This window comes from Prionailurus viverrinus, chromosome C1, assembly GCF_022837055.1.
Source record: "Prionailurus viverrinus isolate Anna chromosome C1, UM_Priviv_1.0, whole genome shotgun sequence".
Lineage (NCBI taxonomy): Eukaryota > Metazoa > Chordata > Mammalia > Carnivora > Felidae > Prionailurus > Prionailurus viverrinus.
The window spans coordinates 198784875-198802382 of NC_062568.1; the positions used below are offsets into that span (position 1 = coordinate 198784875).

Genomic DNA, 17508 nt, shown 5'->3' on the forward strand with positions numbered 1-17508 from the left:
CAAGATGGGGCCAGGGGAGGCTGAGGAGGAATCTGGCCTCTGGGATCAAAGTGTCCAACGCTGTTTCTCTTGTGCCTGCGCCAGTTCCGTGCTCACTCTGGGCTCCGAGGTGGGGAGGGCGAGCCAGGACACTGACCCGAGGCTGGAATTAGGGCTTGGGTGGGGGGCACCGGGCTCCGGGAAGCACTGGACTCTACTTAGAAATAGCTCCGGTGGTGGAAATGGCAGCCAGAGGTTTCTCCAGACGCAGGAGGCAAGAGGCCTCCCGTGGAGGGACTTGGGCACCTGGCTGACTTACCGTCCCCGTCCCCCGTGCCTCAGAGCTGGTACCTGTCTCTCCAGGCCTCAGGTTCGTTGCCTGTCAAAGGAGGACAAAGCCTTACCTATTGCTGTGAAAAGACTGTCATGGCTTCTAGGGTGCCTGGCCTAGTAGGAGGGGTCCTCCCCTGTCCCCTGGGGTGTCCCTGGACGTTCATGGTTAACCCTGAGGCGACTTTGCCAAGGAGACGGCCGCAGGCTCAGGCCCGCCCAGTGCCAGGGGACGGGGACCTGGATGTTCTCTACTGCTTAGGCCACAGGGGGTACTTAGCCAGGGACCCTGGAATGTAGAGGTCCCTCCCTCCCTGTACCCGCCCTGCCAAGGGGACAGCCAGGGACGGAGTCTCCTGAAATAACCAGATCTGGTTAGTGAGGCTAATTTTAAAAGCCACTCTGGCTGCCCCATAGGCCCTTCTGGGAAGCCATGAATATCCCTGTGTTGCCCCTGGGAAGCAGGGTGAGGGGAGAGTGGCAGGGGCTGGGGCTGGACTCCCACCCCTGACTGTTAGTGCGGGAGACCCCAAGCTGCCTCCCAGGGCCTGCCCATCCAGGACCCAGAGTCCCAGGCCCAATGTTGGGGCTCGGGGGCCCAGCCTCTGTCCCGATCCACTCAGGGAGAACTCCCGTGGGCTCTCAGGACCCTCCGGCACCTGCACTGGCCTCCCTGAAGCAGCACTGGATGGGGGGACTCAAGCTCTCTGGCTCTCTCCCACTGTCTCCATTGCTGACTATGTTCTTTTATCTCTGGATCTCTGCCTCTCCCTGTCTCTGACGCTCGAGGTCCCTCTTTGCAGCGGTGGCTCTGTCCCCCTCTCTCGGGGCCCATCGTGAAGGAGGTCAGACAGCATTCCTGACAGTCCGTAGGCTGGACTCTGTGTACCAGGTGGGAGTGGGTGTCCACCTGGGAGCTGAGGGCCCGGTGGGGGAGGACAGCAGTCCTGGGGGCGGACAGGAGCTATAACTGGGCAGGCAGGGGGCCATGTCCAGGCATGACATGGGCCATCTGGACAGGCCAGGTGCCAGCAGAAGGAATGAGCTCCAGGGGTAGGATTGCCAGATTTAGCAAGTAGAAACACGGAGCCCAGTTAAACTTGAATCTCAGATAAACAAGAAATAATTTTTAGTTTTAAGTACACCTCATGCAATATTTGGGACATACTTATACTAAAAAATCATTCCTTGTTTATTTGAAATTCAAGTTTAACTGGTCATCCTATATTTTGTCTGGCAACCCTATCCTGGGAGGCTCTTGGAGGGAGCGGAGAGGTTTCTTAGGAATGACAGGTTTTATACACAGACCGTGGGAGCCCCAGCCTGGTGGGGGTAGCACAACCATACCCCAGTGTCACAGCGCGGGCACACCTCCTGCCCAGAGAGATTTCAGTTCTCTGGGGGTGGGGACAGTCCTTGGGAGGCCGTGACCCCGACATCAGTTACCTCCTCAGTGGAACCATGGACATCAGAAGGGAGGGTCTGCGTACGTTCTCTGCTGAGCCCAGTGCCTAACCCAGGGCCCGGCACATAGTAGGGGTTTCATAAATATTTGCTGAAAGAATCCTCCCAACCCACCCCCATGGGGATGGGGATGCTTGGCCAGCAGGGGGCTCCAGCAGCCTACCTCCCAAGCTCCTTGAGGCTAACTGGTGAGTGCAGTGCCCCCACCCTGGGGACTCCCAAAGTGCGCTGCAGGAAGAGAGTGAAGGGGCAGACGGAGAGAGGAGGCCAGTTTTTCCCTATCACACCCCTGCCCCAGACCCCAGTTGCAACTCGGAGTTCAGCCTGGGCAAGAGTGTGGAGGGGGTTGGGGATGAGGGCAGGGTGACTTTTGGCTTCTGGCCTTGGGGGGCTGCTTGGGACTAAGGTGGAGGGGCAGGCCGCAGGGGTGTTGGCAGGGCTCGTCTGCAGGGCACTGGGACAGCCAGGGGGATTCCTGGGACCCAGAGGGTTGTGAGTTCTTGTTTCTGGAGAGCTGAAATGGGCATTTTCCCGTGGACTATCAATCTCAGGGGTCTCCCTGGAGGGGATGACTATGCCCTCCCACACCTCCCCAGGAACAGAGTCCCTTAAGTAGCCTTTTCATTCACTCACTCATTCATTCATTCATTCGCTGACTCACCCACTGTCACCATTTGCTGAGAGGAACTCACTTCGGGTCTGGCGCTAAAGGACCTTAGCAACTTGGCTGGGCTCGAACACCTGTTCCACTGCCTACACTTGCCACTGGCTCCCGGTGGATCCTGGGCAAGAGACTGAGGACCTTGGTTTTGCCCTCCCTGCGGTGGGGTCGACGCCAGCAGCTCCCTCCCGGGGTAACTAAAGACAGGAGTTGATGCCTGCCCACGGTAGGTGCCGCAGGAAGGGGGCCCTCATGATCACTGTAATTATCATCAGTATCATTTCGAGGTCCCTCTGGGCTGGGCAGGGAGCTGTCACCGGCCCGAGGCCCTGGCTTCATGGCCAGTGTCACCCTGAGGCCCCACCTCCTCTCAGGGGTTTCCGCCACCTCAGCCCCCATCCCTCCTTTTCAAGAAATGTCATCTCTTCCAAGGTGTCTCTGGCTTCTAGATGCAGCAATGAATCCTTCAGAGAAAAGCAAAGAGATGGGGACAGAGCCTGGAGCGGCCGTCGGAAGGCAGGGCTTGGGCCTGGCCCCCTCTAACCTGCGTGTGAGCTGGAGCTTGTCCCTTCCTGCCCTGGGCCTCGGTTTCCCCAGTTGTACGGCGAGGGTGTGGGGCTGGACATCCTCCATGCCCGGGAAGGGACCTGTGTGGCATCCTGTTAGTAACGGTTTAGCTCCGAGCCTATAATCACATCTGCCCTGGGAAGAACTAACACAGCGTTTCTTTAAATTGGGCTCTAATTGCGGCTTTTAGTGGAGTCAGATGCTCCCCTCCCCCAGCTGCTCTGAATCAGGGAGGTTGTCCCAGCCTGCCCCGCCAGGCCCAGGAGTCCCCTGAGATTACTCTGGCTGTCACTGAGCTGGTGACGGGTCAGGGACTGATGTCTCGCGAGGACCTACTGTGTGTCATGCCCTGAGCCGGGCACTTTCCCTCCAGAGGACTCTGGGTCACCTCACTACAATTGTGGGCGGCAGGGGCCACTGAAACCACTTTTCAGAGAGGACATTGAGGCCCTGAGAAGTGTAGTCACTTACCCAAGGCTGCTCAGCTAGGATGTGGCAGAGTCCAGATTTGAACCCAGATCTGTTGGATTCCAGGGCTTTGTTCTCAGCCTGAAGCTGAGATGCGCCCTGCCCCGGCTCGGTCCAGCCTCCCTCGCGGGGGGCTCTGCAGGGGCAGCCAGCATGGCCAGAGCCCTGGTCGCAGCCTTCTCCGTCCACAGGTGACCACAGCCGTTCTGCTTCTTCCCTACTGGCCATGACTGGAGAACAGGGTGTCGGTGGACGTGGCCAGAGGCAGCCCCCCTCTCCTCGGGTGGGGCAGGGGCCTGTGGTTTCCCTGTTTGTTCTGGAGATCCCAGCCGCTTCCCTGAGGAGACAGCTAGCGGTTCCCAGGCCACAGCCCCTCGGGTGGAGCCAGACCGCGGCTGGCCAACCTGGGAGCACTGCCCACCAGCCCCACTGGGGTCTGCCAGGCCCTGGCGCTGGGTGGTCTGGGCAGGGGCCAGGAGGGGCCTCGATCTGGGCTGCAGGACAGGAGCCAGGCTTGGAGTCAGGCTCAAGGCTGCCCTGCCAGGGACTCGGAGGGCTCCTGAAGGCTGGGGATGGCTGGACAAGGGGCAGAGGCAGGCATGGGGCAAACACTGCCTTGAGGGGAGCCCAGGAGGGAAGGCCCCAGGCCCCAGTTCCTTCTGAGGGCCCCAAGAGAAACATCCATCCCCTTCGGGATTGTCTCCTTTGGATGGCTTCCACTCAACCATTGAGCTGGTTCAGACAGGAGCCGACCTTAGAGGCTGGTGGAGGAGACAGGGTGGCAGGCAGAAGACCGAGATCCCAGCTCTGCCCGCCTCTGGGCCTCAGTTTCCCCATCTGTACAATGGGAAGGGGACAGGACTCCACGTTTGACAAGAGCTCCTCTGGCTGGGTAGGCGGGAGTTGGGGGGTGGGTAGCCCAGACTGGAAGGATCTCAGTTGTTCCTGGATTTCTTTTCAGAAGCTTCTGGCACCACCTCCCTTCCTCCCTCTCCCACCTTGGAGGAATCCCAGAAGTGAACACCTGCTGGAGTGAAAAGGGCTCCTGTGGGTTTTGGAGTCTGACGGACCCCGGTTCAAATCCTCGCCCCTGGCTGGCTGTGATCCTGGGCCCATCACGTCCTCTCTGTGCCCTGCAGCTTTAAATACCGTCACGACCCTCTTCCTTGTGTCTCTAGCTGAGCTTCTCCACTGAATCCAGACTCATCCTTCGCAACTACCCGCGGGCGTGTCCACCCCCGAGCCCAACGGGTATCTCTAAGCCAACGTGACCCAAACCACTTCTCTATTTTCCCTCCAAATCTCTTCCCCCATGTCCATAAATGCACTCCTCCCAGGTGCCCAGGCCAAAAGCTCAGGGGGCATCCCCGGTTCCTCTACTTCCTCTGCTCCCCACATTCAGTCCCTCAGCAAGCCCTGCTGGCTTTAACTCCCAAACTTGTCTGGGCTCCAGCTGCTTCCCGCCACCGCCACACTTAGCTGGCCCAAGCCAGCTCCACCCCCAGCGACAGCAAGGCCTCCAGACTGCCTCCAGCGTCTACTCCTGGTGTTCCCGGTCCTTCCTCTGCTCGGTGGCCAGAGTGATCTTTCCAAAGCACAATCTGGACCACGTCACCTTCTGTGTCTAAGCCATTTTAGTGTGTGACTTCAAGTTGGTGTCTGACCCTTTCTGGGCTGCCTTCCTCCCTGGCCTCCAGCCCTGAGCGTGGTCTGGGGGACTGTGGAGAGAGGCCTGCGCCCCAGGAGATCCCTCAGGAGCGAAGGCAGACAAAGGGCACACGAAGCACCAAAACTTGCCATGAGGGAGGATGCCAGGACGGCATCCGCTCATGCCCGGGGAGCGGGCAGCAGCCCCTCAGGCCTCGGCCGCGGGGGCTGTGGGAGGGAGCGGGGTGAATGGTCACATCTCACGCTCCTCCAGATCCTGCCTCAGGACCCTCCTGCACTCTGCCCCGGCCAACGGTCCTCAGGGCTCAGCCTCTCAGCTGCCATCCTTTCCCAACCAGGTGGGCTGAGTGAGCAGGAGCCTAATCACAGGGCCCTCAGCCAGGGTGTGCAAGCCCAGGCTGCCCTCTGACGCCCTGGAGCCAGCCACCCTGGCGGGGGCAGGTGGGGACAGAGGCTCTGCTGGCAGCCCACGGGCATTCCCCACCAGGACAAGGGCCCAGGATCTCCGCCCGTGATGTCCTGCCCCTGCCACCTTTGCAGTGACACTCCCGACCTCTCCTGGGTGCTCACCATGCCCAGAGGAGGTCTGGGCATGATTGAATCCCGCGCTCGGGCTCCACGGCGCTCAGCTTCCCATCCGTCATCCCTTGGTAGTGTGTGACTTTGCATAAAGTGACCAGTTTCTCTCTGCTTCCGTTTCTTCCTCTGTAAAATGGAGACAGAAACAGTCCTGCCCTCTCTGAGAGTGGTGGGGAGGCTAAATAGGCTAAGTGCCCTGTGAGGCACCAGGAACAGTGCCTGGCGCTCTGGGGACACCATAGAAATGTTCGCCCGCGTGCCTTGGCTTGGGTTCCCGCTACCTCAACGATCGTAGGCCTCTGTTCCCGCGGGTAGGAGGGACACGTGGCCCTGGCTGGTGGCAGACCCCAACCCGCCTGCCCCCCCGCTTGAGGGCCGGCGCATCCTGAGGCCGGCGCAGATGGCTGAGGAGCAGGACTCCATGGCCTGGAGTCATGATCACGGCGGCAGCACAAGGAGGCCCCAGGGAGCCACCCAGAAACTTGGGAGCCCAAATCCTCTTCTAAGAACTTAATCTCCCCAGCCCACCCTCCCCACCCCCCGATCGGCTGGTGCTAGATCTTGGTGGGAGGTCTTGGGTTAGCCACCAAGGCTAATTATAAACTCTGCTGGCTTGGGGCTCTTACTCCCCCATCGAAGGGCTTCTGCGGCTGATGGGGCCTGGCTTGTTTTCCTTGAAGGGATTAGCACCCAGAGGCCAGGGAGGGGACACGGGCTGGGAGTCAGGCACACGTAGGTGCAACTTGCAGCTGTCACTTACAAGCCATGGGCCCTGAGCAGGTCACTGTGTTCTGCCACGCCTCACCCTTCTCATCTGCGAAATGGGGATGATGTTGCCCACCTCACAGGATGGTGCGGGGCGTGTACGTGACACATGTGCCCGCAAGGTGTCAACCTCACTGCAGTTGATGTGCTGCTCCCTCCGTCCCTCAATATCAGCACAGTTTGCTGACGAACTATTCACTCACCAGCTGCTCCAGCCGCTTCTGGACAGGTAGGAGCTGGGACTTTCAGGCACATATTTGGGGTTTGTTCCCCCTTCCCATCTCCATGGGCCCAGCTTCTGCCTGGTCCACCGTCACAGTTTCTTTGGGCAGCCATGATGATCTTTCAAAAATGAGGCTCACTGCCAGGCTCCAGAACCCTCCGTGGCTCCCCAGGGTCTTCGTTCACCTCCAGCTTCTTGGAATGGCATTCGAGACCTTCCTGCCCATCTGTCCCCACAAGGTCTCCTCTGGAATCCTCTCTGTACCCCGACGTTCTGCCTCAGTGCTCCTTGGCCCGTCAGGCCCCAGCCTGCTTGCTGTCCTCTCTGCCTCAGTGCCCGCCCCACCGTGCCCCCCGCTGGTTAGCTGCCCCCACAGCTCCTTGCTTCGCCTGTGCACTGGGATTGCTTCTGGCCATCTTGTCGTGAGATGTGAGCTTTCCAAGGACAGAACCACGGCCCGTTCACAGGCATGGGTCCCGAGCTCTGTCTCCGCCCGGACCGGAGGGGTAACGTCTGCCGAAAGGGGCTTAGTGTGAGTTCCTTGAGTGCTGGGGACGGTGGCAAACAGGAGAGCCACACGCTGGATGGGCCGCCATCTCTCGGCTCAGATCAGCCACTGCCCTGCAGAAACGTGCAGCCGTGCCAGCCAGACCTTCCAATTTTTCGAAAAAGCCAGAAGTCCAAATATCACGTGATGTGAAATCTCCCAATGTTTTCAAACACCCTGAGGATGTAGTGATGTCTGGGGAGCGAGTGAGCATAAGCTCCGAGAAGTCAATAATGCTGAGGTTGGAAACCTGCTCCAAAGCTGAAGATGTCACTACTCAGCCCTTTTTGCATCTGGGTGGTCATGTGACCACTTCTTACCAATGGATCATGAGTGGAGGTGATGTGTGGCACTTCCAGGAAGAAGTGGCTAGAAAGAGGGTCCCCCCCATCGATGTGCTGCTCACGCAGAACCTCGGTAGTCCCAGTGAGATGGTGCATCCCGGACTCGGAGGAGGCAGAACTACGAGGTGGAAAGAGCCTGGGTCCCAGGCGCCCGACCAGAGGCACCAGATGTGTAAGATAGAAATAAACTCTTCCTGTGTTAAGTTCCGGATTTATCTTTCACAGAAGGCAGGGTTATCTGGATGAATACATGTGGATTTGCCATCCTTTCTTTGTTCTGGAAACCCTTGTGCTGTGGGTACTGCCTGCCATTCCAGTTCAGGAGTGGAACAGCAGCAAAGTGAAAGAACTTGCCCCCGTTCATAGAAACGACAGTGCAACGGAGCAGAGGCAGGCACCCCCGTCTCTCTGACCCACAGTCCGTGCTTTTTAGCCTCCTCCGCGTATCGCAAAGTTAAACAGATGCTATTGGTGCCCTGTTTGTGTCCTCTGAGCATTTAACGTCCCAGCACGTGCCCGGGGGCTTTCTCTCAGCCCTTCAAGGGCAGGTTGGAAGTGCCGAGCTGTCCTCTTTCCGGGGGCAGCCCTTGGCCAGTGAAGGATGAGAGTTGGCGAGTAAACGCCACAGGCTCCCTCACCTGCCGGCAGGAGGACGGATGGAGGGGCATCTTCTGCTGGGCCTCCTGGTGGCCCCAGGGCGGGAGGCCAGGGCGGGGGTTGAGCCCTGGTTGCCCCTGATGGCGAGCTGCTACATAACTTACCTTTTGTCAGCTTCCCTCCTTCTCCTGTCCCACTTCCCCACTCTCCGCCTGGTGCCTTCTGGGTTCCCTTTACAAACCACAGGTGCACAAATCCTTTTCTCAGGGTCTGCCTTTGGAAAGCCCAACCCAAGACACAAAGTATGGCTTGCGCATCCTGGAGACACGTAAGCTGACTTCAGGTGGTACTGGGGAACGTTCAAAGCTCAACAGCTCCCGTGTGGATTTAAACAACTGTTTAGGACATAATAGTGGAGATAACATATAAATTGTGAAGGTGGTAGGAGTTGTCTTTTTGCCCTGGCAGGAATGTACGCATGTAGTTTTAATTTTTTTTTTTAATGTGTATGTATTTATTTTGAGAGAGGGAGGGAGAGAGAGAGAGAGAGAGAGAAAGGGAAGGGAAAGGGCAGAGAGAGAGGGAGACAGAGAATCCCAAGCAGGCTCCACACTCTGCACAGAGCCCGACATGGGGCTTGAACCCACGAACTGAGAGATCATGACCTGAGCTGAAATCAAGAATAGATGCTTAACTGACTGAGCCACCCAAGTGCCCCATAGTTTTTTGTTTTTTTTTTTAAGTTTATTTATTTTGAGAGAGAGAGAGAGTGCAAGCGGAGTAGGGACAAAGAGAGAGGAGAGAGAATCTGAAACAGGCTCCACATTGTCAGTGCAGAGCCTGATGTGGGGCTTGAACCCACAAACTGTGAGTTCATGACCTCAGCTGAAATCAAGAGTCTGATGCTTAACCGACTGAGCTGCCCAGGGGCCCCCAAGCACCCCTTAGTTTTAATTTTTCTCTCCCAGCATCGGCGTGGCTGGACTCCCCCCCTTTCTGCCAGGACTGCCAGAAAGTTCAGAGAGAAATCAGCTTGATTGCATTTTCTCCCCTGAAGAAGGGCACACTTCTGACGTGGCTTCTCATCTTTCTGAGTTCACATTTGACTAGTGTGTGTTGAGTCACTAGTATTGGCTGCGTTCGAATGTTGTCAGGAAGTCGGAAACGTATTATAAACAAAGGATGTCATTAAGTATAGGGGTTTTGGAATCGGATGTACGTGGATTCAGATCCCAGCCCCACAACCTGGGGACCTTGAGCAATCACACCATGCCTCGCACCCTCGGCTTCCTTAATCTATAAATGTGGATGACAGGGGCCTACTTCCTAGTGAGGATCAAATGAACTGAATCCATATAGATCACCAAGCAGAGCTTGTCAGCTGGTAAGTGTTCAATGTTAACGATTATGATTATTACCTTTATAGGGACTATCATTCCAATGAGGTAAGGAGCAGACTTGGAGAACCCTGTATACCCAATATCAGGTGCAATCCTGAGCCCAGTTCTCAGGCCAGATAATCAGGAATGGAAAGATCACCATCGCCAAGCTAGGCTGAAGCTCTGTGAAGGCAAGGAGCATGTCTGTGTTGTTTGCCACAAAATTCCTAAGACCTGGTCTGGTGCCTGGCACCTACTCAACACAATTAACCCTTGAACATGAGCGTTAGGGGCACCAACCCCTTGCGCAGTAAAACAACCGTGTATAATTTGTGACCCCCTCCCCAAAATTAGCAAATAGCCTCCTAAAGACTGGAAGCCTTACTGATAACATAAAACGGTCAATTAACTGTTAACATATTTATGTTGTGTGTATTATGTTAAAATAAATGTTAACAATTGACATATTTGATGTTATATGCACCGTATACTATATTCTTACAATAAAGTAAGCTAGAAAAAAAGAACTGTTATTTAAATAAAAAAAAACATAAGGAGGGGCACCTGGGTGGTTCAATCGGTCGAGCATCCCACTCTTAATTTCGGCTCAGGTCATGATCTCACAGTTCGTGAGATCGAGTCCTACATCAGGCTCTGCACTGACAGCCTGGAGCCTATTTGGGATTCTCTGTCTCCCTCTCTCTCTGCCCCTTCCTCTCTCTCTCTCTCTCTCTCTCAAAATAAATACATAAAAAAAAAGTATCATCTTTAAAAAAAAGAAAATAAAATCTTAAGGAAAATACATTTCCTGTCTTTATCCCCAAAAAATCTGCATGTAAGTGGACCCATGCAATTTAAACCTGTCTTGTTCAAGGATGAATTACTGGATGAATGAATGAATGAACGAACGAACGAACAGCTCCACTGGACCAGGACACGGAGCTCTGTCATTCGGAGCTGTGTGGCAAGAGTGTCACAGGGCCGTTGAAGGCCTTCTTGCTGTGAGTTTCAGGGCCCAGAGGCATACTTTTCTCTCATAGCAACCCAGACTGGACTGCGTCCCATTCTATAGCTAAGAAGACGGAGACACAGAGATACAAAGCAGTTTGTCCAAAGTCACGCAGGTAACGAGTGAAGAAGCCCCCGGGTCAGCAGGACGCCCCTTCCTCCCCGCCGGACTCCATCTGCCCTCCTGGGCCCGGAGTCCAATTCTTCCCAGAGAAACAAGCTTGTTTCATTCTCTTCCTCACTGACCACAAAGACTCGGTTCTGTCCTCAGAAATGTTTGGAAAGTTTTATTTAAATGTCTTGTGTTCCCTTTTAACCAACACCAAAAAGAGAAAAAAAAAATTTTTTTGCCGTTCCAAACAGGGGTGTCGCTTCAGAGAGGAGTGGGCGTGCGTGTTAAGAGCTGGGAAGTGTCCGGCCACCCTGGGGTTGGATGGCCAGTCCCAGTTTACTTCCTGGGAGCCCCTGGCGGCCTCGGAATGAGTGAGCAAACCCCCATCCTGCAGGGAAGGACTCGGTCTCCCCTGCGGGTAGGGACATGAGCATGATGGGGCCTGGTAGTTCCAAGAGGGGAGGGGAATGGGAAGGTCAGATCCGGAATGTTCCATGGAAGCTTCGGGGCCTCCAGGCCTGGAGAAATATGTTTGCTAGAAAAATAAGATGCTTTGCGAATTTCGGCAGTCTGTGTTCTCTGCCTGCCCAAGAGAAACCTACTCTGTTGGCCAAAGGGGCAGCAGGGAGGGAACAGAGGCCGGAGGCCAGGAATGGGTCTGGTGCCAGTGGAGGATTCCAGAGGGGAGCGAGGCGGGCAGCAGACTTTGGTTTCCTGGGTCCTCTTTCTGGCAGCTGTTGAGGCTGTGAAGGCCCCCGCCTCCCCAGCCCTTGAGGTGTGGGCTCCCAGGTGGTGGGCAGTGCTGAGAGAGGGAGGCTGGCCATCTGTCATAGGCTAGTGGGTGCCTGGGCCGCGGGCCCTCAGAATAGGATGCCCAAGGAGGGCAGGGCCAGCAGGAGGAACAGGGGACCTGGTGAAGGGCCACCTGCCGAGCTGGCCGAGGCACAGTGGTCAAGGTTGGCACCGATGCAGGCCGCGTAAGCCATCACGTGGGGAATGTAGTTCTGCTCGTGGACGCCATGTAGCAGGTGCGCCATGGGACCCTTGGCGAAGACCGCCACGTCCTCCCCACCGTGGGTCTCATGGCGCAGGGGCACAGCAGACTGCGCCTGGTAGTTGTTGTGAGCTGTGGGCCAGAAGAAACACTTGCTGAGAGCCTGCCAGGGGACTGGCAGTCTGCAGCCACGTCCCCCCCGCTCTTTCAGGCTGGCTCACATGCCCTCGTTTCATAGAGGAGGAAACCGAGGCTCAGTGCCGGGAAGTCATTTTGTGTAAGGCCACGGGATTTGGGCCTGAGTCCGTTCCGACACAGAAGCCTGTACCCTCAACCCCCCAGAAGAGAAAAATCAACCTCACCTGGGCTGTTTCAATTAGAAGGGAACAGTCAACCCGGGAGAGCCTCCTACCATTGGCTGCACAGTTAGACCCCCATGGGCTACTGGGGCCATCATGAGCAAATGAATATTCAACAGGAAGGAACCAGATGAATACACTGAGAAGGCTCAGATTTTGGAATAGCCCATAAAGATGGCAGTGTAACACAGCAGGCACCTGCATGTGCCGGGCACTACACGAAGCTCCTCAGACCCAGTTAGTCCTTCAGACAACCTTGGGAGCTAGAATTCTTTTAAGGAGGAAAGGGAAGCCGGGGAAGACCACGTTGCATGCCCAAGGTCACAGAGCTGCTCAATCGTACGAGGGGGGTTGGACTGGGATTGCTCTGACTCAAGTCCTGGCTCTTAGGAGACCCCTGACCTTGGGGTCTCCTACAGGGAGCCTGCAGGGTTCCCAAGCCCATCCCCAAGGAGCACCGTGTCCCCTCCCAGCTCTGGACTTTGACAATCTCACCGTAGTCCACCATGGAGACGTTCTCTCGCTCACCACCTACTACCTTGTAGCCAGGCCCATTGCCATACAGGATGGAGGTGAAGGGCTTCTTATCTGTGTCACTCACCATGGGGGCCAGACCTGCACAGAAAGGCATTGGCCCCGGAGTCATGTTGGAGTCCCCAAGCCTCAGCCTGGCAACCCTCAAGTCCCCTTTGAACTACTCCATGAAGCCACCTTCTAAACCTGGCTTACTTCCAACTAACCACCCCTCAGTTTTCACTGTGCCCACATCCCCCTCATCTGGTATTCCACCTGTCCGTCTGTCCATCCACCCAGCCCTCACCAGTCCATCCATCCATCCTCTCATTCTTCTATCCACCCATCACACAGGTAGCCACCCATCCACCCATGCATGCGCTTGACCCTACACCCCCCACCCATCCGTGACTTCTCTGTCCTACCCAATTCTCATGGATCCCACACGGGCCAGGCCCCGAGCTTCTGGCTCTCCCACCCTGCGCCTGCTCCCGGACGGGCAGCCCTGGGAGTGCCCCGTGTCCACCCCAACAGCGGCCCACCTACCAAAGATAGAGTTGCCACGGGGGGTATACCCGCCGAAAGTGAAGACATGGGAGTGGTCTGCAGTGACGATGGTCAGTGTGTCTTCCACGGACGTCATGGTGCCTGCCCGTCCAATCGCCTGGTCCATTTCTACTGCCTCATGCAGCGCCTGCTTGGCCTTGCCTTCATGATGCCCGTGGTCAATCCTGCCTCCTTGAGACACCGAGGCGGAGGGCTCGGGTGAAGGGGACGGAAGATCGGTGCCCCCAGGCCCCACCACACTACTGCTGGGTTAACCTTTCTTTGATGGGCCCCGTGTACCACGCCAGGCACTTTATGCGGCGTTCAACCTTTACGGCGGCTCAGAGAAGGTAGGCTGTAGACCAAGGGCTCATGCACAGAGAGAGCAAAGCCAGATCCACCTGACTGAAAACTTTGTGCTCTGTCTGTGACCCCATGGGGCTCTCAGTGCAGCATCTTCAGCTGCTTGAAGGAGTCTGAGACCTCAGACAGACAGAGAAGGGAACCAGCAAGCCTGAGGTCCTACCGAGTGCCAGGCACAACAAGCCGGTGTCTTATTTCCCCGTAACAACAATCCTGGGCAGAAATGGGCACCATCGGCCCCATTTACAGATGGAGAAAATGAGGCCTGGGGGCAGAAGTGATGCGACCAAGGTGGGAGTAGCGGGATTTGAATTCAGGCATGACTCTCATTCTCAGTGCCCGTGGCAAGCCTTCATAAAGGCCTCTGAAGCCTGGATCCTGTGCCGCCTCTCCTATATGAGCGCAAGATGCTTGGCTTTGAGCCTGGCTTTAAAGGTCATGGCTCAGGGCTACATGACCTGAGGGGACCCCTCCTTGTCTCTAACAGGAGAAGGATGCCTGAGTGGACACTCCCAACTCTGAGGGTCCTGAGCCGGGGCGGCCTGGCCGCCCTCCCTTCCCACTGGCCTGAGCCTCACCACTCTGGCCTGGCAGACTGGCAGGGTGGGTCCTCCCTTTGTTGTGGCTCTGGGAGCAGTCACAAAGAGAAATGCTCCCAGGGGAGCCTGTGCTCACCACCACTGGTTCCTGGCTGGGTCCTTGGCGTCAGAGGCCTGTTCAGGCCAGGCTGAGACCTGCCATGCTTAAGTGGGAACCCTGGGGTTTGGCGAGAAAGCGGCCAAGCCGGCTTGGCTGCCACTGGCCTCTGGAAGGCAGAGGGGCCTGAGTGTGTGTATATGTGTGGTGAGAGTATATGTGCAAGTGTGTGTGTGTGTGTGTGTGTGTGTGTGTGTGTGTACCTCTAGAGTTCAGTGAGGCAACATCAGGAACCACAGAAGACAATGGCTATTAGAACCTTGGAAGATTCCGGAAACTTTATCACTTCCTCACACTTCCTATTGTTATTGACTTAGCTATTGTGTGATCATAATAATGGTAATAATAGAAACACGGAAGATTTATTCTCTGCCGGGCCCCGTTCCAAGTACTTTATGTCTCTGAACGCAACGGATGCTAATAACCTTCGAAGACTATTTTTGGCCTCATTTTACAGAAATGTACAGGTAGAGGCCGCAGCAGCAACGAACACAAGCCCGACTCCAGTGCTTCCCATCGGCGCTGGGAAACCCTGTGAACGTTGGCACGCAGCACTGCCAATCCCCAAAGTTCTGGCTGTCCCAATCTGGGGGACCCGGGACATCCCAGGGCCTGCCCTGGGTCTCCTTTCAGGCACAGGACTCGCGAATCTGACGCTGGCCCCACACGTGCCTAGGAACGGCAGATACGCACCATCCAGCTGAGGGCTCCCGCAGACTGATGGGCGTGTGTGGACGAGGACCCCGGGCCTGTTCCTTGAGCCCAGCCAGACAGCCGCTCAGATGCAGAGGGGTCCATCAGGGCCTACTAATTTGTCTTTTGGAAGGAGTGAAGCTCAGGGGCCTCGGGGGAAGGCTCCTGGGAAGTCTTCTTGGACTAGTCAGCCTGACGGGCCATCCTCAGGCCCAAAGGAGAACGGCTTGCTGGGCTGGGGGCTTCAACACCCTGAGTACCCCATCTTCCCCAAAAGGAATCTCCTTCTCCCCAAAAGTAGACAGCTGTCTTCCCCATCCCCCGACCCCAGGAAGCTCCCCGGGAAGTGGCCCTGAGGCCAAGCCTGGGGCCCTACCTTCCACCAGCAAGAAGAAGCCTTTGGGGTTCTTGCTCAGGATCTTGATGGCAATCTCCACCATCTCGGAGAGTGACGGGTCAGTCGTGCTGTTCCTATTCAGCTCGTACTGCATGTCCCCCGGCTCAAAGAGACCTGAGGGCACAGGACGATATGGATGGTGAGTTCTCATGACTCTGCAAGGAGGGCCCCGAAGGAGCCCGGGCTATCTCAGGGAACACAGGTTGGGCGCGTACAGCTTGGGGTGAGAGCAAGCAGGGGGGCAGGGAGAAGCTCCTGTGGGCCCAAATGTGCCCAGTGCTTTGAGAACACGCCTCCTTTTACCTTTGCAGCCACACTATGGGGAAGGGCTCACCGAAGTCCATTTTACAGAGAAGGAGACTGAGGCACCGGTGCTCAGTAGCTTGGTATCTTCGGCTGCTAAGTGGGAGATCTGGGACTTAAGCCCATCAGCCCAGCCCCAAGCCTGAAGGCCTCCAGGCATGGCACCACAGCCCCCAGGCTGAGGGCACGGATTCAATGGGGGCAGACTGCGTGTGCACCTACGCGTCATTTACAGGTCAGGTGTGAAGGGTATAGTGTCCTGTGTGGTAAAATGGTAGAAGGTTTGGCTCACGTCTGGGTTTCCTCACTTGTGAAGTAAGACTGATCCATTCTTTGACCATGTCACAAGATTCCACATGTACCGGGGTGGTATTTCTAGTCCTGGATGTTCTTTTAGAACACCTTACCCCTTCTGTGAGTGGGGGCACAGTCAAGCAAGAGCTCTAACGGACAGAATGCTCACCGTGTGCCACAGGCCGTCCTAAGTGCTTGGGAAGCACATAGGTGCCAGCCTCCAAGATGGCACCCAATAGTCCCCATCTTCTGGAATTCACGCCCTTGTGTGTCCCCTCCCACACCAAGACTATCCTGTGTGTCCAACAGAATACTGCAGACATGATGGTATATGACTTCTAGGCCAGGGCATAAAATATTACAGCCTTAGCCGTGCATACTCTTCTGAGGGAGGCCAGCTGCCATGTTATAAGGACACTTCAGCAACTCTATGGAGAGCTCCATGTGGCGAGGAACTGAAGCTTCCTGACAACAGCCTGTGCCAACTTGCGAACCTTAGGAGTGAGCCATTACGGAAGCCCCAGCCCCAGTCAAGCCTTCGGATGACTGCAACCTCATGGGAGACCCAGTGGAGCTGCTCCCAAATTCCCGACCCCAAGAAACTGTGTGAAGTAATAATGTTAACTCGTATTTTAAACTGTTAAGCTTGGAGATCATTTGCTACACGGTAACGAGTAATTTATTTATTTATTTTTTAAATGTTTATTTGTGAGAGAGACAGACAGACAGACAGAGCATGAGTGGAGGAGGGGCAGAGAGAGAGGGAGACACAGAATCCAAAACAGGCTCCAGGCTCTGAGCTGTCAGCACGGAGCCCGAGGCGGGGCTCGAACTCCAGAATGGCGAGATCGTGATCTGAGCCAAAGTCGGTCGGTCGCTCAACCAACCGAGCCACCCAGTCGCCCCAACAAGTAATTTACACAGTGCATTGGCTCACGTGTGCTCATGGCAGCCCTGAGGTAGGCCCCATCATTAGCCTCATTTTACATTATTCCTACTCTACAGAAGAGAAAACTGAGGCGCTGAAAGGAGAAACCACCCGCTCCAGGTTGCAGAGCTCATATGTGGTAGAGTGGGATTTGAACCCAGCGCTCTGGCTCTAAGATCCATGAGTGGGCCTGTTGTGCTGCATGGGAACATGTATAACTCTACACACCTGTGTGTGCTATAGGGTGTGTGCTGTGTGACCCAGGCAAGCAGAGGGCTGTGTGTGTGCGTGGTCTGTCTAGGGGATCCTCCCAGGTGCCCAGCTTTGAGCCCATAACGTCCAATGATACACCCAGGACCTAGAGGTGTGCTCTTTGGAAAAGGTTTGTAGGAAATTTTGCCACCACTCGCTGGGCACAGCAGCCAGGTGGGAAAGGGGACCCAGGTGTCGGCGTGGTGGTGCTCAGGGCCTCATTCCACCTCACCAGGGCCCTGGCTCCCCACTCCCCGGGGGACATCCCCCAGTCAAGACCAGCAGAGACAACCCGGCTGGCTTCTGCCCTGGCCACAGAGCAGGGCTGGCTCCAGGCCTCCTGCCCCAGCCGGGGTTTGGACTTACCTGGGCCCTGATGTTAATGAGCTGAGTGGGATGCCACAGGTCCCTTCCCCAACCTGAACGTTACCTTCCCTTTGTGCTCAACGGAACCGTTCACTTTGCACAGCCAGCAGATT

The 17508-nt window shown here is 56.2% G+C and overlaps 1 protein-coding gene across 2 annotated transcripts in view; it reads right to left on the reverse strand.

The window, feature by feature from the left end:
• Positions 1-10851: 10851 nt before the first annotated feature.
• ALPL (alkaline phosphatase, biomineralization associated) overlaps positions 10852-17508 on the reverse strand; it is a 57821-nt gene continuing 51164 nt past the window's right edge. For both annotated transcript variants that reach the window (XM_047872581.1, XM_047872582.1), the window contains 4 exons: positions 15232-15366; positions 13104-13295; positions 12540-12659; positions 10852-11817 (listed from right to left, as the gene is read on the reverse strand). In XM_047872581.1, the coding sequence (XP_047728537.1) occupies positions 11552-11817; positions 12540-12659; positions 13104-13295; positions 15232-15366 (713 nt within the window). In that variant the 3' untranslated portion in view covers positions 10852-11551. The remainder of the gene's footprint in view (positions 11818-12539; positions 12660-13103; positions 13296-15231; positions 15367-17508) is intronic.